At 34.8% G+C, this 25,534-nt stretch overlaps 1 protein-coding gene across 5 annotated transcripts in view; it reads left to right on the top strand.

Moving 5' to 3' along the window:
* Cdk19 (cyclin dependent kinase 19) overlaps positions 1-25,534 on the top strand; it is a 145,042-nt gene that overhangs the window by 43,492 nt on the left and 76,016 nt on the right. For 3 of the 5 annotated variants that reach the window (XM_048788232.1, XM_015500157.2, XM_048788208.1), the window contains one exon: positions 534-609. In XM_048788232.1, coding sequence (XP_048644189.1) covers positions 586-609 — 24 coding nt within the window. In that variant the 5' untranslated portion in view covers positions 534-585. Of the gene's footprint in view, positions 1-533; positions 620-25,534 lie in introns of those variants that run through there. The other 2 variants (XM_048788180.1, XM_048788133.1) reach the window with 2 other exon arrangements.

Below are 25,534 nucleotides of genomic sequence, written 5' to 3'. Positions count from 1 at the left end.
GAATGCTTTTTATACTATGAAATTACTTTAAATGACTCTGGGAGTTTATGTCTGTCAGTTATTTTTTTAGTGAATGTTTATAACAGAATGCTTTCATAGACTTCAGATAATTAAGACAGGAGTAGAATTATCTTGCAGTATGTTTGAGTTTATATTTATTCTTGTTTACTCTTCAAAACTAGTGCTGTGTTTAGTATCCTATTCTGTTCAGTTTTGAATTTTGTGTTTTGGCTCTGTCTGGTATTTTCATTATGACATGAATTGCTTTTTTAATTTCTTATTTCTGTAGTTGAAATATTATCAAAAATAGTAAGTGAGGAGCTGGGGATATAGCTCAGTGGGTAGAGTGCTTGCCTCACATGCACAAGGCCCTGGGTTTAATCCCTAGCACCAAAAAAAAAAAGTGATGCATGGCATAGTGGCTACATATCTCCGAGAAACTACACGCATTCCTGTTGTTTTTGTAGTTACAATTTTGAGTCTGAAAGTAATATATGAAAAAATAAAAAAAATTTGTTTTTGTTCATGTGCAGAAAAGATGAAAAGGAATATGCGTTGAAGCAAATCGAAGGCACAGGAATATCCATGTCGGCTTGTAGAGAGATTGCAGTAAGTGGATGTAAATACAGTTGCTTATCTTATTATTGATATTGGGTGATGATTTGTTGTAATCTGAGTATAATGTATACAATACATAGTTATTTCACAGATGTTAGTTTAAGGATGTTTTATATTAAGATGAGAAAATTTGTATAAAGTTAAAATTATTTGGAAGTTGTCTTTGAACATTCTCTTAATGATATTTAGGATATTATGATCTTAGAAATACTGAACAAAATAATGATTCAATTAAAATTAGAACATGATTATTTTAATTAATAATTCCCTATAGTTTTAGGATTGTTATTTTTATGTAGGGAAAGGAGTCATATTATTATATCTTATGCATTTAAAATTTTTAGGAAATATATAACTTAGTGATAGATTTTACCAGTTGCCAGAAAAGATTATCATAATAATACTTTAAATAACGATAGTTCCTTTTTTGTCTTACTATGACAAATTAATACCTATGCAATTGAGAAATGATTATCTCTTAACAGTACCTAACATTTGCTGGGTTCTTTTAAGTTCATTTAATTTTCACCACAGTCCTGTGAAATAAGCACTTTTAATATCGCCCTTTTAAAAAAATTATTTTAGTTTTTTTTAAAATAACTTTCTATTTCAAACCAAAGGGATTTTTTTTAAAGAGAGAGAGAGAATTTTTTTTTAATATTTATTTTTTAGTTCTCGGCGGACACAAATATCTTTGTTTGTATGTGGTGCTGAGGATCGAACCCTGGCCGCATGCATGCCAGATGAGCGCGCTACCGCTTGAGCCACATCCCCAGCCCTATTTTAATTTTTGATAAACCTTTATTTTGTTTATTTATATGTGGTGCTGAGAATCAAACCTGTTGTCTCACACATGCCAGGCAAGTTTGCTACCCCTGAGCCACAGCCACAGCCCTAGCCCTTAATATCCCCTTTTTACAAATCAGAAAACAGACAAAACGGTAGAAGGCATAATATGATAATACTTTATTTTAGTTCTTTAGTGGAGATTGCTAATTAGGGTATTATTATGATATTACGTGTTAGAAACTTTTATCTCTAAATTGTTAAATTCTTAAATATTTAATTGTTATTTAGTAATTGTTCAATAATTGTTTATATTGTTCATGTCTGTTAGAAATTTCAACCTCTAGTAACTATTACATATATTACCAATAGTTCCACATTTCTGTTTTACTCATATGGAAACACTCCTTCATCACTCTTAGTCTGGCAAGAAGTCTGCTTGAAATTAGAATTAGATGTCTGTTTGTCTAACTGGCTAAGTTAGTAGTGAGTCTTAGTCTCCTTATCTGTGAAGGGAACTATGAAGTCCTTCCAAATCATAAATTTTTAAATTAAATGAATAAATAGAACTTTAAAAATTCCATTAGTTATCCATGACGCTAAGTTTGCTTTACAGTATAAGTTTATTGTTGGAAACTTTCAGTTTGGTGGTTTTTCATTACTTCTGAAGTGATTTTATAATGTCCTACCAGAATAAGTATTTGGTAAGTGATTTGTTGTTCCTTAAAATTCTTACACATTATCATATCAATAATATAAATATCATTGGTGTATTATTTTGCTGTGTTAGAGTACTATATAATTTAGAAAAGCATTTTTTAGCCTTTCCTTCCATGAGTCAGTTTGGTAAATAGCTGGAATTTAATGTATTGATTAATGGGAAATGAAAACTCAATTGTAGATGTTCTTTTTTTTTTTTTTTTTTAGTTGTTGGTGCTAGGGATTGAACCCAGGGCCTTGGGCCTTGTGCATGTGAGGCAAGCATTCCACCAACTGAGCTACCCCAGCCCTGGAGATGTCCTCTTTGAAAAGATACTTCTGTGTGCTGAGGAATCCATAGGTGTTTATATCTTAATGTAAATTTTGGAGGTTATAGAGAAACTAAACTATTAAAGTCATTCACAGCCTTCATATTTTTATTGAGAGCTTGCCTTTATAAAGTATGTAGTTTCTATATTAAAGAATTTTATCACCACTTGAAATATTTAGTTCCAGTGTGATAGGAATTTTGACAAAATTTTATTTAGTACATTGCTATGCATATACATCTTATATATTCAGTACACTAACACAGTTATATAATGATTGTTTTATACATACTTCCTTTTTTGGGGGGGGGGTTAGCTTTCATGTCTCTGTGACCAAAATAACTGACAAGAAAAGCTTAGAGGAGGAACAGTTTATTTGGGACTCACAGTTTCAGACGTCTCAGACCACAGATGGCTGTTTTCATTGCTCTGGGTCTAAGGTGAGAGCACATTGTGGATTAAGGGCCTGGAGGTGGTGCCAGGAAGCAGAGAGAAAAGGAGGAGAAATGGCCATAGGGAGAATGCCTGTAATGTCCGAAGTCCTGAAAGTCTCCTCTTGGTATTTATAGAGCAGGTGTACTAGAAATAAATTATGTTTTTATTTTATTTTCATGTTGGGATGTATTTCTTTATTCTTTATCCTTACCTAGAACTCCTTCATGTTTGGAGTGTATTTTTTTTTTTTTTTGAACTGTCAACCCACTGTCTTCAGGATAGTGATTTCTGATGACAAATCAACTGTTAATTTGAGAATTTCTTATACATGAGGAGATTTTTCCTTTTCAATTTTAAGATTAATAATGAAAAATGAAATACTGTAAGAGTTTGGGGGTAGAGTTTGTTGTTTTCTTAGGATTCTGGGAACTGATACAAGGTAAACAAATGCATAGGGAGGAATTTTCATTTCCCAAGAGCTAAAAGAGAATCAGGAAGCAAATGGAATCACCAGTCTTATGTTATGGTGTTTCTGTCTGCCTTACTATATGTTAGATCATGAGTCTCTTGAAACGTGTGTGTGTGTAGTTGTAGTATGTGTGTGTGTGTGGTTATGTGTGTGTGTGTGTGTGTGTGTAGTTGTAGTATATTTTTGTAGTATATTCAATCTGTGTTTCCTATGAGAAGACTAAGTGGTAAGAGTTTATATTTTCAGTAGGTGATGTAAATATTTATTGCCATCATTATTGGAAAAGAGGTGGGCCATGTAGATTTATGGGGTTTTGTATAAAGGTGACAAAAGTGAGAAGGAACAATTTGAAAGAGACACTGGCTGTACTCACCAATTGTGTGTGTGTGTGTGTGTGTTTTATGGTGAGGGAAGATGGGATGTTGTGTAACCCACTCATGGATGTAGCTGAAAACTTTCTCTCTTTCCCCACTTTTTGGGAATAGACTAGTTGGCTGTTGGTAGTGACTTTAGGCACCCGTGTGTGGTTGCTGCAACTCCCTTGCTTATAAAGAATTGGTGAGTTATTGAAGAGTTGGCTTTCTGCTGTGTTAGTGTACTTCCATACTAAGGAAAATCAGTGGAGTTCTCCTAAAAATTATCAACTTTATATTCTTGCTCTAAGCAATTAGATTTAATTGGCTATCAATTCGCTGAATTTAGTTTATTTTTCTCTTGAATAACATTGAAGCAAAATTGCAATAGTTACATAAATACAGAGTGAAAGACTGAATATAAATCTGATACTGTTTATGTGAAGAGCTTAACTTAGAACCTGAGCATAAATGTGCAAATAAATGATTGTTGTTACTATTATTTTTTGTAAATTTTTTTTTTAGTTGTAGGTGGACACAGTACTTTTATTAATTTATTTATGTGGTGGTGAGGATCAAACCCAGTGCCTTACACATGCAAGGTGAGAACTCTACCACTGAGCCACAACCCCATCCCCTGTTGTTACTATTATTATTGGTAATAATCTTTTCCTAGTTAAACTCTAATTAAACAAAATTTTTAGCTGAATGTGCTTCCCCTGTGGTCAAAGTAAATCAGTTTTAAGACTCTCTCTCTATATATATTTGTTACTGGGGATTGAATTCGGGCACTCAACCACTCAGCCACATCCCCAGCCCTATTTTGTATTTTATTTAGAGACAGGGTCTCACTGAGTTTCTTATCGCCTCGCCATTGCTGAGTCTGGCTTTGAACCCATGATCCTCCTGTCTCAGCCTCCCTAGCAGCTGGGAATTATAGGTGTGCGCCACTGCACCTGGCAAGACTATAAATTTAATTAAGTTTAAAGTATTTTTTTTATTATAGCATTGTAGTTATACATAGTCGTTGGGTTCCTTTTGACAAAATCATACATGCAAGGAATTTTATTTCAATCCCCATCTTCCCTTTTCCTGTTCTTCTCCCTCCCCCTATTCTCCTTCTTCTACTCTATTGATCTTCCTTTCACTCCTTTATTTATTTACATATTTTTGATTGGTATTTTCTACATATATGTGAAGTTGAAATTCCCTTGGTAACATTTATATGTGTGAATAACATGATTTTGTTAAATTCATTCCATATTTTCTCCCATTCCTGTCCTTCCTTCTTTCCTCCACCTTCTTCTCTACTTTCTATACCATTGATCTTCTCTATATACTTATGATATTTGATCCCACCTCTCCCCACTACTGCCTTCTTCCCTTATTTTGCTCTGGTGTCCACATATGAGAGAACACATTTGACCCTTGATTTTGTGAGTCTGACTTATTTCAGTTAGCATGATATTGTCCCATTTTCATCTATTTACCAACAAGTGCCATTATTTCATTTTTCTTTATGGCTGAATAAAACTCCATTGTGTGTATATACCACATTTACTTAGTCTGTTCATCTATTGGTCTATTCATTTATTTTTTTTAAATGTATTCTTATAGAAGATACTAAGCTATGAAATTTAACATAAACTGGTAACCCTAGAGACATTGAAATGGGAACAAAATCATTTTTTTAAAAAAAGAAATATGTCTTTGGTTTCAGTTTGTAAAGTGGGAAATAACTTGGATTTGGATTCATGTAGACTTGGGGCTCTATTTGGACTCCATCATTACTCCTGCACTCTTAGACAAGTTGTTACTAGTTCCAGGACCTATTTTCTAGGTAGCTATAGAGATGAAGATTTTAAAGGGGAATTGTATATATCTTGATTTACTTGCAGGGTTGGCATTACTAAGAAAGTAGACCTTATAGTAGTGTACAGATTGATCAGATTCTCAGAACTCCATGAGCTTCATTTTCCTTGCTAATGTTCCAAGTCATTCTTAGCCTATAACCAGAATATTAGCTCAATCTCATGAAATGTTTTGACAAAGCAGTTCTTTCTAAACATGTTCAAGAGCCTTATAAATTGTGCTCTGTAAACAGGTATAATATTATGTGTCAAAATTTACAAATATGCAAACTCTTCCCAGAAAATCTTAAATAAACCGGTGACTTATCATGGTTATCTTGGGCTTTATATTCCTGACATGTGGATACATATCCCCATAATACATGTCCTATAGGTTAAGAAGACAAGCACTACTTTAGGTAACCCCAGCATTCTCTTTCCACACTTGAGGGGTATACCTGAGACAATACCATTCTTGATTCTGAAGCAGCCAGCAGTACTTCTGAGTATTTTACAAACTCTATAAATGTTCTGCACTGGAGGAGCAGGATGGATGGTTTGAGGAGGAGATTAGTTGTATAGATTTTTCTGGTCTGGGGACCTGTTGTCATATACATGCTGCTGGAAATTCTTGTTTTGTCAAACAGGATGACTTCTGTATTGGGTGTTGTCCAGTACTCCTATCCTTAGTAGAGGAAGAGATAAAATAAAAAGTGGTATGCATAGAAAAGAAAAAAAGGGGGATCCTGTGAGTGCTTAGGAGGGAGGACTGCCTGTGACAGCGGAGTCTGACTTGCATATATTTTAGCAGTATATATTACATCTAACCCCCTGGGTTGCAATGTGGATAGTTTCTACTTTTATTTCAGTTTGTTCTTTAAACCACTTATTCTGATTACTTGGGTTTAGATTTAACTATCTTTCTATGTACAATATCTTTCTTCATTGTTGTTTTTTGATTTAATAAGAATTATTAATCCCATATGCCGATTCTGAGTATAACTTATCTAATTTCTGAACCCAAGTTTCTTTATGTTTGACATGGGATAATAGTAACTAGCCTCACAGTATTGTAGTAAGGATAAGTTAAAGTACATAAACCTTTTGGCTCCTAATCAGCTCTCAGTGAAGGTTAGTTTTTTCCTCCTTTCTTTTTAAAAAAATTTTTAAAGTTATAGAGGGACATAGTATCTTTATTTTTATTTATTTTTATGTGGTGCTGAGGATCGAACCCAGTGCCTCACCTGTGTAAGGTAAACGCTTTGCCACCGAGCTACAACCCCAGCCCCTCCTCCTTTCTTTTAAGTTGAATTTGTTAGTAGGATGGAAAGATAAATTGAGGATGGGTTTAGATGAAATCAGTACTAAAAATAGGTCTGCTAAATACTTCTTTTAAACATTCAATACTTTGTTGTCTTTGCTAAGTTATTCCACCCCCCCCCACATAATGATGGGATTTGTTACATATCCGTATATGCACACAATATAACAGTATAATTTGACCAATATCACTTCCCTCTTCTCTCTTCTCTGCTAAATTATTTTTAAAATGTGCTGTAGCAGAAAGTACATTTGTTTCCTCCAAATATATCAGTAGATTAGCAGAGATTGATTATGAGTTTTTTTTAAACACTTGCTGAGGCAATATAGAACATTATTTTCAGAAATATCGAAGTTGTTTTAAGCCAGTTTTTGAAACATGCAGTGCGTTCTCCCTCAGGAAACTTGGATATAAATGGTACCCAGGTTATCAGTTTGCCCAAGCTATTATGATCTGAAGGCAGGGTAGTATCTCTATTTTTTTTATTTGCTAATAATTGCCTTGTGGCATAATATGTAGTCTGTTTTAGAGAAGGATTCATGTGATTCTGAGAGGAAAGTGTATTCACTCATTGATGGATGATATTCAAGATAAGTCTGATAATTCACCCAGGTGACTAAGTTTTGGTTGTTTCATATTATAGTTTGTAAGGACCACTTGTAACTTGTTTCTATGGTGAAGTGCATTATTTATCTCTAATTTTAAAATTTTTATTTCTTTATTTGGTGTGGCAGTTGAATTCATGGCTTTGAACATGCTAAGCATATGCTCTGCCACTGAGCTACAACCTCAAATGGGAAATTGGTATTTAGAATTATTGTCTTTTTATTTTCTTAATTATTATTTTTTTTAGTTGTAGGTTAACACAATATCTTTCTTTTCTTCTTATGTGGTACTGAGGATTGAACCTAGTGTGAGGGAAGCACTCTACCACTGAGCTGCAATTTCAGCCCCTTTTTTTTGTTTTTGAGACAGGTTCTCATAGGTTGCTTACAGCCTTGCTAAGTTGCCGAGGCTGGCTTTGAACCTGTGATCCTCCTGTGACAGCCTCTCAAGCTGCTGAGATAATAGGTGTGTGCCATAAAACCTGGCACCTTGTCATAGTTTTAGAAATGGTTCTACAAATTCAGCAGGTCCAGGTCACTAGCTGGTGTCTGAGGTATCAGACACTAGAATAGAGATTGGAAAAATTAGCCAAAGCATTAGGGGTTTTTATAGCAACCAGGAGTGAGAGAGATTTAAAAAAAATTTTTTTTAATCCAAGTAGTGAGGATTGGGAGCTATGACTTCGCCAGAAAAAAAGATGAGGGAGGGGATAATGAAGCACCTAGGAAGGCTCAGTGACCAGCAAGTAGAGTTTTATGTGTAATCAGGAATGAAGGTATGTACCTAGTCAATAGCTATTTTAAGTCAGTGGAGAGAGCTATTAGACAAGGTAATATCAAGTGATATGGTTGATAAATCCAGGGAGTACAGAACATTATTTTCAGAAATATGGAAGTTGTTTTAAGGTGTTGGAGTGGCTTTTATTTTTATTTTATCATTGATTTCTAATTTCATTTCATTATGATCTGAATGCAGGGTAGTATCTCCACTTTTTTGTTTTTGCTAAGAGTTGCCTTGTGGCATAATATGTGGTCTGTTTTAGAGAAGGATCCATGTGATACTGAGAGGAAAGTGTATTTACTCAGTGATGGATGAAATATTCTATATAAGTCTGTTAAATCTAAGTTATTGATGTATTATTGAGTTGTGTAGTTTCTTTGTTTAGCTTTTGTTTGGAAGATCTGTTCAGTGGTGAAAGAGGTGTGTTAAAGTCACCCAGAATTATTGTGTTGTGGTCTGTTTGACTCTTGAACTTGAGAAGAGTTGTTTGATGAACATAGATGCTCCGTTGTTTGGGGCATATATATTTATAATTGTTAAGTCTTGTTGATGTATGGTTCCCTTAAGCAGTATGTAATATCCTTTTTTATCCCTTTTGATTAACTTTGGCTTGAAGTGTCCTTTATCTGATATAGGGATAGAAACCCCTGCTTGTTTCTGCATCCACGTGAGTAGCATGTTTTCCCCCAACTTTTTACCTTCAGTCTGTATATGTCTTTTGCTATGAGATGAGTTTTTTGAAGTATTTTGTTGGGTCTTTTTAAAAATTCAATTTGCCAATCTATGTCTTTTGATTGCTGAGTTTAAACCATTAACATTCAGGGTTATTATTGAGACATGATTTGTATTCCTGGTCATTTTTGTTTGTTTTTGGTAATTTAACTTGACTTGGTTTCTCCATTGATTGGTTTTTCCTTTGGTGTAATATCTCCCTTTGCTGATTTTCATTTCCTCTTCATGGAATATTTTGCCAAGGATGTTCTGCAGTGCAGACTTTCTATTAACTTTTGTTTGTCCTGAAAGGTTTTTATTTTGTCATCAAATCTAAAGCTAAAGTTTGTTGGATATAAGATTCTTGGTTGGCATCCATTTTCTTTCAGAGCTTGGTATATATTGTTACAGGATCTTCTAGCTTTCAGAGTCTGGGTTGAAAAGTCTGCAGAGATCCTAATTGGTTTCCCCCTCTATGTAATCTGATTCTTTTCTCTTGTGGCTTTTAATTATCTCCTTATTCTGTGTGCTAGGCATTTTCATTATAATGTGTGTTGGTGTAGATCTGTTGTGATTTTGTACATTTGGTGTCCTGTAAGTCTCTTGTATTTGATTTTCCAATTCATTCTTCAGGTTTGGAGAATTTTCTGATAAGATTTCATTGAATAGATTGTTCATGCCTTTGATTTGTAACTATGCCTTCCTCTATCCCAATAATTTTTAAATTTGTTCTTTTTAATTCTTGAATGTTTTGCTTAAGGTTTCTTACATCTTCATTGTGTGGTCAACTTTATTTTCAAGATTATATATTTTATCTTCATTATCTGAGGTCCTGTTTTCTAAGTGATCTAATCTGTTAAGTTTTTTATTTGGTTTATTGTTTCATCTCAAGGATTTCTATTTGTTTTTTTTTTTTCAGAACCTCTATCTCCATATTGAAATAATCTTTAGCTTCTTGTATTTGCTTATAGCTCTTTATCCAAATGATTTTTTGCTGTCTGTATTTTCTCTCTTATATCATCCTTTAATTCACAGGACATTTTAATTATGTACATCCTGAATTCCTTCTCTGTCAATTGCTTCTGCTGTGCTGGCCATGGATTCTAATAATGTAGTATCTTGGTTTCTATGGGGGCACTTTCTTCCCTTGTATTTTCATGTTGTTTGTGCATCTTCCTTTCTAGCACTGTGGATCCGAGGTATTACAGTTTTTATCCTATAGGCTTATAGTGTCCCTGCAGGGTTCCAATACCTCTCCTTTAAGGGGGAGAACAATATTAGCAGATCCTAATAAAAACAATATGCAACCTTAAACCAAATAGCTCCTATTAAGACGTTTGCGGTTTTGTGCCAATATACAGAAATGTTGAGTTCAGTTATTATTTACAATATAAACAGTAGGTTTTCAAAAGGGTCTACAGTTTCTGATGGTGGACAAAGAGAGACCCGGGGGTAGGGTGTAGGATGAGATGTTAAGGAGGTAGGAAGTGAGGATATAGAATTATTAGATTTTAGGAAGCTTGAAAGAAGAATCTAAAGAAGTTGGCTAGTAGCAGGAGAAAAGAGAGAAAGTAATTTTGGGGAGACAAGTAAGTGGGAAGATTCAGAGAGAGAGAGAGTACAAAAAACAAACATAAAAATTAAGAAAAATAAAAAAAATGTAAAAATAGGAGATAAAAAAATATACAACACAACTATAATATACTATTCAGACATCCCTGTCCTCAGCAGTCAAATTCATGAAAAGTACTTGGTTTCACAAATGTTGGGGATGTGAGGGTGGGAAAAGAGAAAAAAAAATAAAAAAAATCTCAAATGAAAATACAAGAATTGATTTTGTTGGAGTTCAGTACCTTTCCTGCTCCCTTCTCATCCAATAGGTTGTCTGTTGTTTGCTGGTATCTGCATGCTCAGGATAGTGAGGTTATTATGGCTGGAGGGTTGGTCTTGGGGGTGGAGCTCCTGGAGGTGGGATATAGCACTTGCTGGTTCCTGATGGGAGACTACACCCCAAGGATCTCCTTTGGTGCCTGCTTGTGTGATGTGGGCACTTGGTCTTATATCACCTGAAGACCTCACAATTCCTGGTCTCTAAACTATATTTCACTCAACCCCCCTCCCTTTCTACTTCCCAATCAGGAACCTGTCTCTCTGGAGTTTTGTGGGTGGTGCTGTGGGGGCTATGCACCTGTCATGGAGAGCTGTTTTGTATTGGGCAGTTCAGGGCCAGGCTCTATGACCTACTGATGAGCTGCATAGCTGCAAGCAATGTGCCAAGTTAGTGGCTGTGGGGAAGAGAGGGGAATGGGGGACTATAGGTACCTTGATATTGCTTCTAGGCCCCAGCAGATGTCCCAAGCTGGGAGTTGCCTCAACTAAAAATGGTGACAAAGGTGTCCCAAGATGCTTTTAAACACGGAGGTGGCTGCTTTCAGATATGGGGTATTGGTCAGGTATTGGCCGGGTGGTGGTGTTGGGCAGCGTGTTCAGAGATGCAGCTCTGTGGTGTTCAGTGTTATGGCACACCACAGACCCTGTCCTGTGTTCCCAGGTGCATGCTACTGCGTGTAGGAGACTATGGCAGTGGCTGCAGTGTCCCAAGATGGAGGTGACCCAAGGGAGCCCCATCTTGGTAGATGGGAGTCCACATTGGAGGGGCAGCCGGAGTCCTGCATGGGAACAGTGAGATTCCTGTGTGGGTGGGCGGCCAGGGTTCCCCCATGGTGCTGATCCTGCAGGTCCTGTGTGGGTGAGCGGCTGGGAGTCCTGCACTGACACTGAGGCCTGGATTCCTGCGTTGGCATGGCAGCCTGGATTCCTGCGTTGGCATGGCAGCCTGGATTCCTGCGTGGGAGTAGCTGTCAGGGGTTCACTCACAACTCAAGGAGAAACAATATTTCCACTACTAGAAGTCCAGGTTACAGAGTGACATAGAATGCAGCCTCCTTCTAGCCTTCCATCTTGGATCTCCATCAAACTGTTTATAGTTTTTATATGTATTTTTGACTTAAACAGAACCCTGGTAAGAACAGTGCAAAGTCCAGACCAAATAGAATTTTAGAAGATACTAATGGGAGTTAATAAATATATTTTGAAAGGATCAAGATTATTGTTCATGATTAGGTAATCCTATTTTAATATCATGGGCGGTATATAATGGAAATGAGATAAACTGATAAAACATAAGTGTCAGTTTTATAAACTTGTTGCAAGAAGTTATTAAATAGTTATTAAACAGTTCTGGTAATTTCAAAGTCTGGACTAGTTTGGACATTTTTAGAAGAATGTTCTGATTAATTGAAAATTCTACAATTTGCAGATTTTAGTGATGGAATCAGATACTACAGCATTGAAATAGTTGGAAGAAATTAGCATTTAAAGCCAAAGGATTTATATTTGTTCAAGACAATGCTAGGCATTTTAGTACTGAGGATTGAACACCAGACTTTTTTTTTTTTTAATGAGAGTGGGTCACACTAAGTTGCTGAGGGCCTTGCCAAGTGTTTGAGGCTGTTTTTGAACTTGTTTATAAGGGAACTGTTTTGTTCCCTGTTTTTAAAAAAGGTTTTTTTTTTTTTTTGTAATTGTAAATGGACAGAATGCCTTTATTTGTTTATTTTTATGTGGTGCTGAGGATTGAACCCAGTGCCTCACATGCTAGGCAAGTGCTCTGCTGTTGAGTTACAGCCCCAGCCCATGTTCCCTTTTTTCTCTATAAATATATAGTAACTATTTGGGGGGTGTGCCCTTCTTTAAGTTTGCTACCATACTACCTTATATTAAAATAATCTGATGCATAAAACTACATTTATATGTAGTTTTTGACTTTGGATGTTGCTGATGGCATTGTGTTCATTTTAAGCCTTTCTCCTCCGGTTTTTTTTCCCCCCTAGGTTCTCAAGTTTGAACCTAGGGCCTGATGCATATCTGGAAAGTGGTACTCGATCATTGAGGTGTATCCCCTGTTCAGAATTCTTAAAGTTAGTTATTTTTAATCCAGTTAAAAAAATTAGGCTAAAGAGTTAAATAGGAACTTTCAAAGGAGTGGAAACATTAATGGCTAATAAGAAAAAAGATGCTGAATCATATTAATAATCAGAGAAATATTAAATAAAGCCATTAGATATACTTTTTAACCCACCATATGGTAACAGTACCAGTATTTGCAATAGTACAGAATATTAAAACTGTTATGTAGTCCTAAATTGTAAATTATTTTTTTTCATAGCACTGAGGAATATAATTTGTTTATCTAGTAAAGTTAAGATCTACATATCTGTTAACTTCACTTCTAGATTTAGATACTATAGTAGTGCATTTCAACCACAATTGACCTAGCTTCCCCTTTTATAACATTCCATAGTTCCCTTTATGATCCTGAGATGAAATTTATAGATTATAAAAGCCCTTATATACACTTTAAAAATCCATTATAATCCTTTAGTTTATTACCAAGAAAAATAAAAGCAAGGAGGTTTCTTTTTCTTTCTTTTTTCTTTTTTGCATTCATGCAGCAGCTGTCTTTCGTTGATCATTGGATACATTCATCTGTCCATTTCATAAAGTATTAAAAGTAAGGCAGTTTCTAATGAAATACACATATATACATAAGAATCAGATATCTTAAGTAAAATATTTAAATATTAATCAGATCACAGATAACATACCTAATGATGGAACATGTAATTAATTGAGTTAAAGCTCATGTGCTGTTATTGATAGCATTGAGTTACTATTGTTTTTGTGTTGTGATAAACCTATTTTGTCCTCGAGTGAGCCTATTAATTTGTAGTTTGCACAATTAAGTAAAAGAGCTGCCAAAAAATACCAGTTATGCCCAGAATTCTTAATCATGATTTCAGAGTGTGTGTAATATTAGTAATATTAGCATGTTACTAATATTTTATCCTATCATTTGACTTTTCATTTTACTTATTTTTTCTTACTCCTTATCCTGTTTGTTGTTTCACTTCTTAATTCTTTTACTTTATGTGCTTCACATTTTTTTTTCCTCTACTGTTTGCCAAGAGTTGGTCTGTTCTATGACTGCAGCTGTTTGTGATTCCACAAACATTATTTGCACCTGTTTCATCAGTTTCTTTTTTTTATTAAATCTGGGACTGCCTCCTTTGCGACCAGGATTGAACCCAGGTGCACTTTACCAGTAAGCTACATCCTCCCCTTTTTATTTTGAGATAGAGTCTTACTAAGTTACCCAGGCTGGCCTCAAACTTGTGATCTTTCTGCCTCAGCCTCCCTGGTAGCTGGGATTACAGGCATGCCCACCTGGGTCTATCTATACTTTTAAGCATGGTACATAAGTTTATACTCAGGTGTTTCCCAAAAGGCACAGGGAGATCATTTATTATATAAATTTTGCTCAATTAAGTTAATTAAATGATTCTGAAGTCTTTAGTTTTTTTCTCAAACAAGAAATAATACTTCAGAGTAGGCTCTTTGGAATTGATATTCTCATAATTTTGGAGATTTGGGGGGGTCCTATCTTAGCATTTTAATTAATTACCATCTTTTTTTTAGTATAGATTTACTCTACCTTCGTAAAACTTAGCTCAAAAAATTATGTCTGATGTTGACTCTTGCTTGAATCCTTGCAATTTGTCTAGTACAGTGCTTGGAAAAAGGTGGCCTTTTAATAAGTTGTTAAATAAATGTAGCTGTTTGTTTTTAGAGGCTGTGATTTTTGTTCTTATAAAATTTTTCTAGTACTAGAAGATTTTATATTTTCTATTCAGGTATGGTATTATTTAAAATAAAATTTGTGGACTATTGGTTTTTGTTATATTAAATTTTGGATTCATTCTGATTCTCTTTCCTATAACCATGTATGATTTAATGAATAAGTATGTAGAAAATAAGCATTTGAAGAATTAATCAAATAATTTAATTTTTCACTAAATCTTTGAATATCTACCATAATGCAGACATTGTGCCAAACACTAGAGGATGCAGTAGTGAGTTCCCCTTCTTTCAAGACATTTATAGAGGAAACAGATAAGAAAAACATTGCTAACACCATGTAATCAATCAGCTCTATGATAGAGTTAAGCATGGAGTGCTGGGAAGATCCTTGGGGATTTTGTGGTGACATAAATCTGAAAGACAAATGGAAACTAGGAGGGTGAAGAAGAAGGGATAGAGCTTGGAAAGGACCTTTGACCTAAGGAAATGACATGTAGGAAGGCTTAGAAGTGAGAAGGAACATGTGCTCTCAGTTTTATGTATAACTATAGAGGAGTGTTTTAATTCCCTTTAAACCCTCCCAATCAAGTAGTTATTACAACAGTGGTTTGTAAATTTTTTTTTCTTTGCGCTGAACAATTGCAGTTGTGGGGTATTTTTTTTTTTTTTTTTTTTTTTACTGCTATAGCTAGGGTAACTCTCACTAATACAGGGAAAATACTAATACTGTTCCAAGTTGCTAAAACAAAAAATTGGTGTTAAGAATGATAGTTAAAGTAATAGATAACCTAAAAATGATAAGAGGAAAAGTGAAGATGAGAGAGAAATGAGATATAGTTTCATCTATCATATCATAATAATTGTTAAAGTTGGTAAGTCAAGCATAGTGGTATAAGTACTTAGAGATATGAAATAATCAGAAGAACCAATACCAGAGAAAGTTTAAAAGTAGTTGCTTATAGAGAGGGGGAAGGTTAGGATCAGAGGATTATTTAACTATAATCTCTGCTATGTAATTTTGTTTTTCAGCAATATAAATATATATATTTTAAAATAATTTGAAACTAAAATATGATGAATCCACAAAAATGACTAAAATTGAGAGGTTTGGTTATGCTATTGTTGGTGAGGTTATAGAATACTGGCGCTGGTAGAAGCATAACATGGTTCAGCCATTTTAGTTAAGAGCTTGGTAATTTCTGATGAATTTATATATATACTTATTGTATGACCCATCAGTTCATTTTTAGGTATATATATCCAAGAAGAATTAATGCATAGGACCACAAAAACTTGTATGAGAATATTCACAGCAGCATTATTGATAATAGCCACAAACAGGAAATATCTATCAACAGGATAGATATTTTATGGTGATGTCAAAGTTTTATATTTAAGGAAATATTTAAGAGGGGCTTTAAAGGATAAATAGTGTGAGAGGGAGGGAGAAAAAATAGATAGTGAAAGAGGGATGTGTCAAGGGTCTGAGTGGCCAGTTACTTGTTATAGAACAATTTTGAATTCATCAGAGTTCAACCACATATGTTTTGTAGATAGTAAGTTGACCTTTATAATGTATTTTGATATTCCTTATTAAAAATTACCTTGGGCTGGGGTTGTGGCTCAGTGGTAGAGCGCTTGACTAGCATGTTTGAACCCAGGGGTTCGATTCTCAGCACCGCATATAAATAAAATAAGTAAATAAATAAAGTCCATCAACAGCTAAAAAAAATTAAAAAATTACCTTATATAACAAATTTTAAATATTTGTTTAAATTAGTTACATATGACAGTAGAATGCATTTTGACACATCATACATAAATAGAATATAACTTCTCTTCCTTCTGATTGTACATGATGTAGAGTTGTATTAGTCATGTAGTCATATATGCCCATAGGGTAATAATGTCTGATTCATTCTACTATTTTTTCCTACCTCCATATGCCCTCCCCTCCGTCTAATCCAAAGTATCTCTATTCTTCCCTTCCCCCCTTATTGTGAATTAGCATGCTCATATCAGACAAAATATTCAGCTTATGGTTCTTTGGGATTGGCTTAGTTTGCTTAGCATAATATTCTCCAGCTCCATCCATCTACCAGCAAATGCCATAATTTCATTCTTTAAGACTGAATAATATTCCATTGTGTATATTACATATGTACCACATTTTCTTTACCCATTCATCTGTTGAAGGGCACCTAGATTGGTTCCATATATATAATTTTATATCATGTTTCTATCTTTCCTATTGATTGACAAGTTCATGTTATTTAAGCCCAGTGTCTTGTTGACCTATCATGTGGTTATTAATACTGTTCTCTTATAGAACGTTATAAAGAAGTACCATTGAATAATAATTGTCCTTTCCAGCTAGATATCTCAGGAGAAATATATGATTTAATTTGTATGAGAATATCCCATAGACTTTATGTAATTATGAAAATGCAAAGAATTATTGTTATTAACCCTTCCATGTATTCATATTACTCTTCAGAACCTAGTAGTGAATAGTCTTTGCTTTGTGGCAAAATGTCTGCAATGAGTGGACTTTTTTCCTTTCTTGTCTTTCACAGGAATCTGAACAGACTACCTCTGTAAGGCAAGGTTTATTTTCATGTACTTCGTTGTATTTATAATGGCTAGTTTTTTATTATTCCCTTTCAAATTAATTTTTTAAAATAATTATTAGTGCATATTACTTGTACAAAATAATGGGTTTTGTTGTGAAATTTCATACATGCATATAATATGCTTTGATTATAGCTACCTTCTTTTACCACTCCCAAATTAGTTTTTAAAGAATACTTGTTTTATAGTCTCTTAGCTTGTGCAGTAAATGATTACCATCAATTGCAGACTACATGTAAAAGATATATTGGTATTATTGGATTTTGTTCATTATTCTGTATAAATAATGGAAAAGGAATATTCAATAGCAGGAAACAAATTCTCACAATTTATATAAACAATTTAGCTAGCATTTCATCCTGTGGCCAAGACTTTGTGTATATGTGGGGGTTGTTTAAGAGTTGTTAAATATTAAAAGGACTTTAATGCCATTGTGAAAAGCAGCAGTGGTTAGTATAAGCAATCGATTTATTTACTTATTTATGACATTTTTGGTGGTGGACTTGAGAAAGTTCATGTGTAATCTCATCACATTTAGTTGTCAGTTTTGTAGATCAGGAGTCTAATATTGTTTAGATTTAAAAATATCCAAATTTGGAAATGGGATTAGATCCCCGGCTCCATAGTTATTCTAGCTAGTATTGCTGTTTAACATCCATCCCAAAAGTTAGTGGATGAAACATTGTATTTTTATTATGCCCATGAATTCTGCCTGTTGGGAATTCTGAAAGGGCACTTTGGGGAAGACAGTTTTGTGATGACTGAGGTCTCAGCAGGAGACTTGAAGATTAAGATCACTTATATTGCTGGGGGCTGGACTAATTTGATGGCTTATTTACTAACATGTCTGGTAATTGGGCTATGATAAATTGAAGAAATGAGGACCCTTGGCCAGAACGCCAACATGTGTCCTTGTTTCTGCACAACAAAGTGACAGATGGTTTCATGATAATTGCAACAAGCTCAAGTGTTAAAGTGAACAAGAAGCTGCATTTAAAAAAAATTCTAATTAGTCATACATGATAGTAGAATGTATTTGGACACATGTACACAAATGGAGCACAACTTCTCATTCCTCTGGCTGTACATGATGCAGAGTCATACAGTGATACATATATAAGGGGTAATAGTGTCCGTCTCATTCCACGATCTTTTCCACCCCCATACACCCTCCTCTCACTTCCCTCTGCTTAATTTAGAATTCCTCCATTCTTCCCTAGGCATCCTCGCCCCATTATAAGTGAGCATTCACTTTTCAGAGAAAACATTCAGCCTTTGGTTCTTTGGGATTGGCTTATTTTGCTTAGCATAATACTCTCCAGCTCTGTCCATTTACCTGCAAATGCCATAATTTCTTCTTTACGGCTGAGTAATATTCCACTGTGTACATATACCACATTTTCTTTATCCATTCATCTGTTAAAGGGCATTTAGGTTGGTCTATAGTTTAGCTATTGAGAATTGAGCGGCTGTAAACATTGATAGGCTGCATCACTGTAGTAGGCTTATTTTAAGTCCTTTGGGTATAGACCGAGGAGTGAGATAACTGGATCAAATGGTGATTCCATTCCAAGTTCTCTGAGGAATTTCCATAATGCTTTCCATAGTGGTTGCAACAATTTGCAGTCCCACCAGCAATGTATGACTATACCTTTTTCCCTATATCCTCGCCAACATTTATTGTTGCTTGTATTCTTTTTTATGTTTTTTTTAATGTTCTGCTCCTTTGTTTTATTTATTTATTTATTATTTTATTTATTCTACTTAGTTGTACATGACAGCAGAAGAATGCATTTCAATTCATGGTACACAAATGGAGTGCAGCATTTCAGTTCTCAGTGTAGAGACGCACCATTTGTGCAATTATACATGTACCTAGGGTAATGCTGTCTGTCTCATTCCACCATCTTTCCTAACCCCCTAACCCTTCCCATCCTCCCCTTTGCCCTATCCGAAGTTCCTCCATCCCTGCAACCCCACCCCAGTCATAGATCAGCAACAGAGAAAACATTGATTCTTTAGTTTTTTGGGATTGGTTTACATTGCTTAGCACAATATTCTCCAACTCCATCCATTTACCTGCAAATGCCATAATTTATTTTCTTTTAATGCTGAGTAATAATCCATTGTGTGTATATACCACAGTTTCTTTATTCATTCATCTATTGATGGGCATCTAGGTGGTTCCACAGTTTAGCTATTATGAATTAAGCTACTATAAACATTGGTGTGGATATTAGTATGCTGATTTTAAGTCTTTTGGGTATAGATCTAAGAGTAGGATAGCTGGATCAAATGGTGGTTCCATTCCAAGTTTTCTGAGGAATCTCCATATTGCTTTCCAAAGTGGTTGGACTAATTTGCAGTCCCACCAGCAATGTATGAGTGTGCCTTTTACCTCACATCTTATCAACACTTATTGTTGTTTGTATTCTTGATAACTGCCATTCTGACTGGAGTGAGATAAAATCTTAGTTTTGATTTGCATTTCTCTAATTATTAGAAATGTTGAATATTTTTTCATATATTTGTTGATCGCTTGAATTTTTTCTGTGAAGAAGCTGCATTTTTGTTTTGTTTGTTGGACAAAGCTTGGCAGACTATACATTGCCACTTATGCTGCTTTCTGTTAGTCTTAGTTACAAGGGAGCACATACATACCCAGATAGTGGAGGAGAATGAGACTTTATCTCTTGTTGGGGGCTGGCAAGATTCTAGAAGAGCATGTGGTATAGTCTTATCATTGTGACCATCTTTAGAAAATATATTCTGCCACAGTAGTTGAGTCTAATATTTGCTACTATTGCGTTTCAAATGAGCACTTTATAATGACAGTTGAGATAAAAGGTCAGAATTCTTTACCTAATCTGTAAGTGGAGTTTAGGACTTTATGAAGAGTCTGTGAACTAAAAGCTAAAACACTTTTAAAAAGTTTTTTTGATACTTTTCTGTTAATTTGAAAATTGCTTTTTACAAAACATTTTTTTCTTAAAGTCAAAATTGCTTATGTATTTGTTCACTTACCCTTTAAAAATAAGGGTATGTTAGGGCTGGGGATGTGGCTCAAGCGGTAGCACGCTCGCCTGGCATGCGTGCGGCCCGGGTTCGATACCTCAGCACCACATACAAACAAAAAAGATGTTGTGATCTGCCGAGAACTTAAATAAATAAATAATAAATATTTAGGAAAAAAAAAAAAAAAAAAAAAAAAATAAGGGTATGTCATTGTAGATCACTAGTGTATCTAGTTATGTTATATATAGTTTTCATTGCTGCTACATGTGGGGACTTATATAGAATAGTTTCCCATTGATAAAACTCAATGAAAATTTGCCATAACATCTTTATTTTTGTGGGATCTAGTTCAAGTTAAAAAAGATCTCTCTTTCTGTCCTCTCTTATACACACATGCATGCCCCCCCCCCCCCAAGAATAAAGATAAGAAACAAAAGTAGGACAAAACTTGTGTGTGCTTTGATCTTACTCTAAAGATTGAATGTGTGGGGACACAATTCTTTACTGTCAGTGTTCTTGTTAATGGAAGCAGGAAGTCAACAAAGCTGAGGAAGCCCTTTTTATATATTCCCAGACAGAAAACATCTTGGACAGTATGCATGTATTTTGATAACAAGGTTGCTTAATTTGAAAAGACTGGGAACCTTACCTAAATCTGAATTTACCCCAGTGAAAAAGTCTTATAAAATTATCTAAGGAAAGAAGCGGTTTTCTGGGCGAGGTGGCGCATGCCTGTAATTCCCAGCAGCTTGGGAAGCTGAGGCAGGAGGATCTCAAGTTCAAAGCCAACCTCAGCAACTTAGTGAGTCCCTGTCTCTAAATATAAAAAGCTCTGTCAATGTGGCTGAGTGGCTAAGCACCCCATGGTTCAATCCCTAAAAAATGAAAGATAGTAAGGAAAGAAGGGAGGGAGGGAGGAGTGGTGTGTTTGGAGAGGTCTTAGTGAAGCCCTCTGAACTCTAGTTTGTGGCTAGGCACAGGAGAACAGTGTGGCCTCTTTTCAGATGACATGTTCCTCTAGAATTGTTGACATATTTTCCATTGCAGTCTCTCAAATCAGGGTTTTAAAGGTATTGGCAGCTGTGCTATTTCCTTTCAAGCATGTGACTGAGTGAACTTCTGATATTTTGTAGTAAAGCAAGCTTCTCTTTTCTGTTCTGTAAGAGCATGCTGATGCCATCAAAGAATTCTTGTTATGTGAACCCATTTTGGAAACTGGAAAGATCACTGAGATATGAAACAGTGAAAAGTGCCTTGTCAGCAAAACTGATGGAATACCTGGTAACATCTGGTTTTGCTGCTTCAGGGAAGGAAGAAGCTCTGCAGGTTGCTATGAATCATTGCTACATTGGCATCTAAGACTCTGCCAAAGATTGTGAAAGAAGTCTGTTCCAAGGTCTTAAAATCATCCTAGTCAGGGTCTGTAATCACTGCCTTGTCAAGAAATTCTGTTAAGAAATAGGAGTTGGAATATGAGGCTATTTTCTTTTGTAGAGAAGCTCATTGATTCTCCAAAGAACAAGTCTCAAAGCACTGGTAATTCTGATTTTCACTTACTGTCACATAACTTTGTGAGTCAGGATTTTTAGAACACTTGTGGCAATCTGTTGGATTGTTTAAAACCATTACCATTTTAAAAGTCATACTGCTTACTATTCTATCTCTACATTCAGAAGAAACAGTAGCAGCTTTCCAACTGAAATAGATGTTTGTGAAGTTTACTTTTTTAAATTTATTATCTTTCCCGATCTAAGCATCTTTTTCAAATTGGGAGATTTTAATCTGATCACACTAACGTGTATTTTTCTGTTCTGTAAGAGCATGCTTAGATTTAGATTTATTTCTGCTCCGTTTGGGTGTTTTCCTATGTCTCATCCCTTCTTTTGTGATTTCTGTAATATTAATTGAGTTTTCCTTAGTCCTCTTCCCCGCCCCAGTTTGTGGATTGAAAATAACTTATACTCTTCCTAACTTAGTAACTATAATTACTCTTATATTTTTATATGCACATTTGCCTTAAGTTATCATTCATCCAGCTTCTGCCAAGTATAAGAACTTTAGAACCCGTACTTCAGATTTCTCCCTAATGTTTTACTTTTCTCATTATTTTAGTCCTACCATGTTTTCACTTAACTGCTCTGTCCCCCTCTCCATATTTTAGTTTCTTTATAGTTAAGACTTATTTAGATTTAGTTTTGTGATTTTTTTTTTCCTGCGTATACTACTTGCTCCTTGTTAGGTATATTTTTTAGTGATTCTTTTAGCAAGGACCTGTGAATGGCAATTGTTTTTAGTCTTTGAATGCAAGTGTCTTTATTGCCCCATTTTAAAATTTAGTTTAAGCTAGGTGTAGTGGCACATACCTGTAATCCCAGTTGCTCCGAAGCCTGAGGTAGGAGATCACAACTTCAAGACTAGCATGGATAACATGGTGAGACTATCTCAAAAAATAACAATAATAAAAACATTATTTAGCTGGATGTAGAATTAGAAGATTCCTCCACCCCAAGTACTTTAAAGATTTCTCCATGGTCCTTGGTCTTGGTTAATGCTGAGTATTATTTATTTATTTATTTATTTATTTATTTTTAGTTGGTGTTGAGGATCGAACCCAGCACCTCGCGTGAGCTAGGTGAATGCTCTACTGCTGAGCCACAACCCCAGCCTCTAATGCTGAGTATTTTGAGGAGTGTAATTAATAGTTTTACTTTTTTTAGATAATCTGTTTTCACTGTTTGATTTTAAAGTTGTCTCTTTACCTTTGATGTTCTGCACACTATATAATATAATGCCCAGGACATAGAGCAAGCTTCCTTACTGTTTTCCCAGACCTGTGGATAGTTTTTCTAGTCCTTTTTTTCACTGACATGGTAGCTCTTCCTAGCCTCTGAACTCTTGTGTGCTAATTCCATACCTCAACCCTCTACCCTTAAGGGGTACTATCTTTTGTTTTGAGTAGGAATTTAGAACACCAATACCTAGGGCCTGTATTGGGCTTTAACTTTTATCAGCTCATTTTATTCTTTGGCTTTGATTTGATTTCTCCTTTTGTTCCTGGCACTTGATATTTTAGTCCATTCAGGCTGCTATACCAAAATCCCTTAGAATGGAGAACTTATGATTAACAGAAATGTATTGTTCACAGTTCTGGAGGTTGGGAAGTCCCAAGATTGAGGTGCTAGTAGATGGCCTATCTAATGAGGTTTGCTCTCTGCTTTATAGATTCGACTTTTCATGGTATCCTCATCTGGTGGAAGAGGGGAAAACAAGCCTACTTGGGCCTGTTTTATTAGGACATTGTTTCATTCATGAGAATATCATCCTCATGACCTGATCACCTGCTCAAGGCCCTACCTCTTAATATTATTATGTTGAGGTTTAGATTTCAATTTATGCATTTGGGGGTGGGGCACAAACATTTGGACCTTCCTTTTTGTCTGTTCAGATTTACCATTTAAAATGTGTTTAATAGAAGAATTAAGAAAAATAAGATAGTCTTAAAAGATTAGTTATAATGGAATTAGGTTTCTTTGAGATAAGGAGAAATTATTTTCCATAAGATTTTTAGAACGCGATTGTTATGTTAGTTGAAGTGTACAATATATCCAAAGCTCTAAATGCTTATTGATTGACTGATTATAGCACTTCAAATCTCTTTATGGAATAAAATAAACATAGTGAGTGATACATGTGGACCCCTGCTTCATATTTAACTTGAATAATCTGTCAAAGCCTGAGACTGTCCTAGGCATGTCCAGATAATGTTTGACTGACTATTTAATGCTTATTTAATCTTTAGAAAGATTATTTAATGCTTTTTTAATCTTTCTGGAGAAAGATTCTTTATCATTATCGTTAACAAGGCAGTGGTTTTGAAAAGTGTAGTTCTTGAGTGTTCAGCATGAGTGTCACTGTGTACACTCTTCCCAAGTCATTCATTGGATATTCTGTTTTGTCAAAATCTTTACAGTATGTTAAAATGTTTTAACTCATAGGTGGTCCACTGTATTAGTTCATTTTTCATTACCAAAACAAAATATCCAAGACTGTGTAAGTTTATAAATAAAAGAGATTTCTTTAGCTTTTAGTTTTGGAGGCTGAAAGTTTAAGATGAGGCAGCCCTATTGATTTGGCCTCTGGTGAGAGACTAATGGCAATGGATGGCATCAAGGTGCAAGCACATGTAGAAGCAAGAAATCACATTTGCAGATTGGAAATCAGAGAGCAGTTCAGGAGTCAGGTTTACTCTTGTAATAAGAGATAATAATGTCCCCACGAGAACTCTCTTAATCATTTCTGAGAGCACACCCTAACTGACCTAATAATCTCCCAGTAGGCCCCACCTCTTAAAGGCCCCACATCATTTCCCAACATTGATAAACCAAGGACCATGCCTCCAACACTTGAACTCTTAGGGAATAAACCACATCATACCATAATATTCAGTGATTTGACACTTTTTTATAAATAAAGTATTATTTTTATGTATTGCTTTAAAAAATACAGGAGTGCTTATTAATTCTATAATATAATATATTAAATGCTCTGATAAAATGACAACTGTTTTGATATACTTATGATTTCCTTATAATTGAGCATCATTTTATTTTTAAAAGAATGTCCTTAAGCACTGGTAGCATTATACACATGTATTGAATTATTACCTTATACCTCACCCATTTGTGTAATTAAAATAATTATAAAAATGATAAGGTGATGATATAGTAATTATTTTAATTTAATTGTTCTATAATGAATGCATATATCAAAACATCATGTTATATTCCATAAATACATCTAATTATTGTCAATTAAAATAAAAAAGTTAAGTGTTGAATGTGGAATTAAAATGTTTTTTATCTTTAAATTAATTATCTCCTTTCCCTCCATAATCTGACTACCCCAAGCTTAGAAGAGAAAGTATAATATTGTGTAATTCCTTTCATCGAGTCTCATAGATTTGAAACATAATTAGTATTGTTTCATTTCCTTCCATAGAGAAAAATGTATGCTTTCTTAGTAAATGTAGTATGCTTTTGTTCATGAAGAATGTCATTGAGCAGTGCCAAACTAATTAAGGATGCCAAAATAAAAATATTTGCAATCCCAAAATACTTTAAATGATTCTTATAAAAGAAAGATGCTTCATTGTTTTTGGTCTTTTTGTTTGTTCGGTGTTGGGTGTTGAATCTAGGATCTTATGCATGCTAGGCTTATGCTGTATGCCTGAG

This window comes from Marmota marmota, unplaced genomic scaffold (genome assembly GCF_001458135.2).
Source record: "Marmota marmota marmota unplaced genomic scaffold, marMar, whole genome shotgun sequence".
Taxonomy (NCBI): Eukaryota; Metazoa; Chordata; class Mammalia; order Rodentia; family Sciuridae; genus Marmota; species Marmota marmota.
The sequence above is the reverse complement of the archived record's forward strand: the minus strand, read 5'-3'. Positions and strand labels throughout refer to the sequence as shown.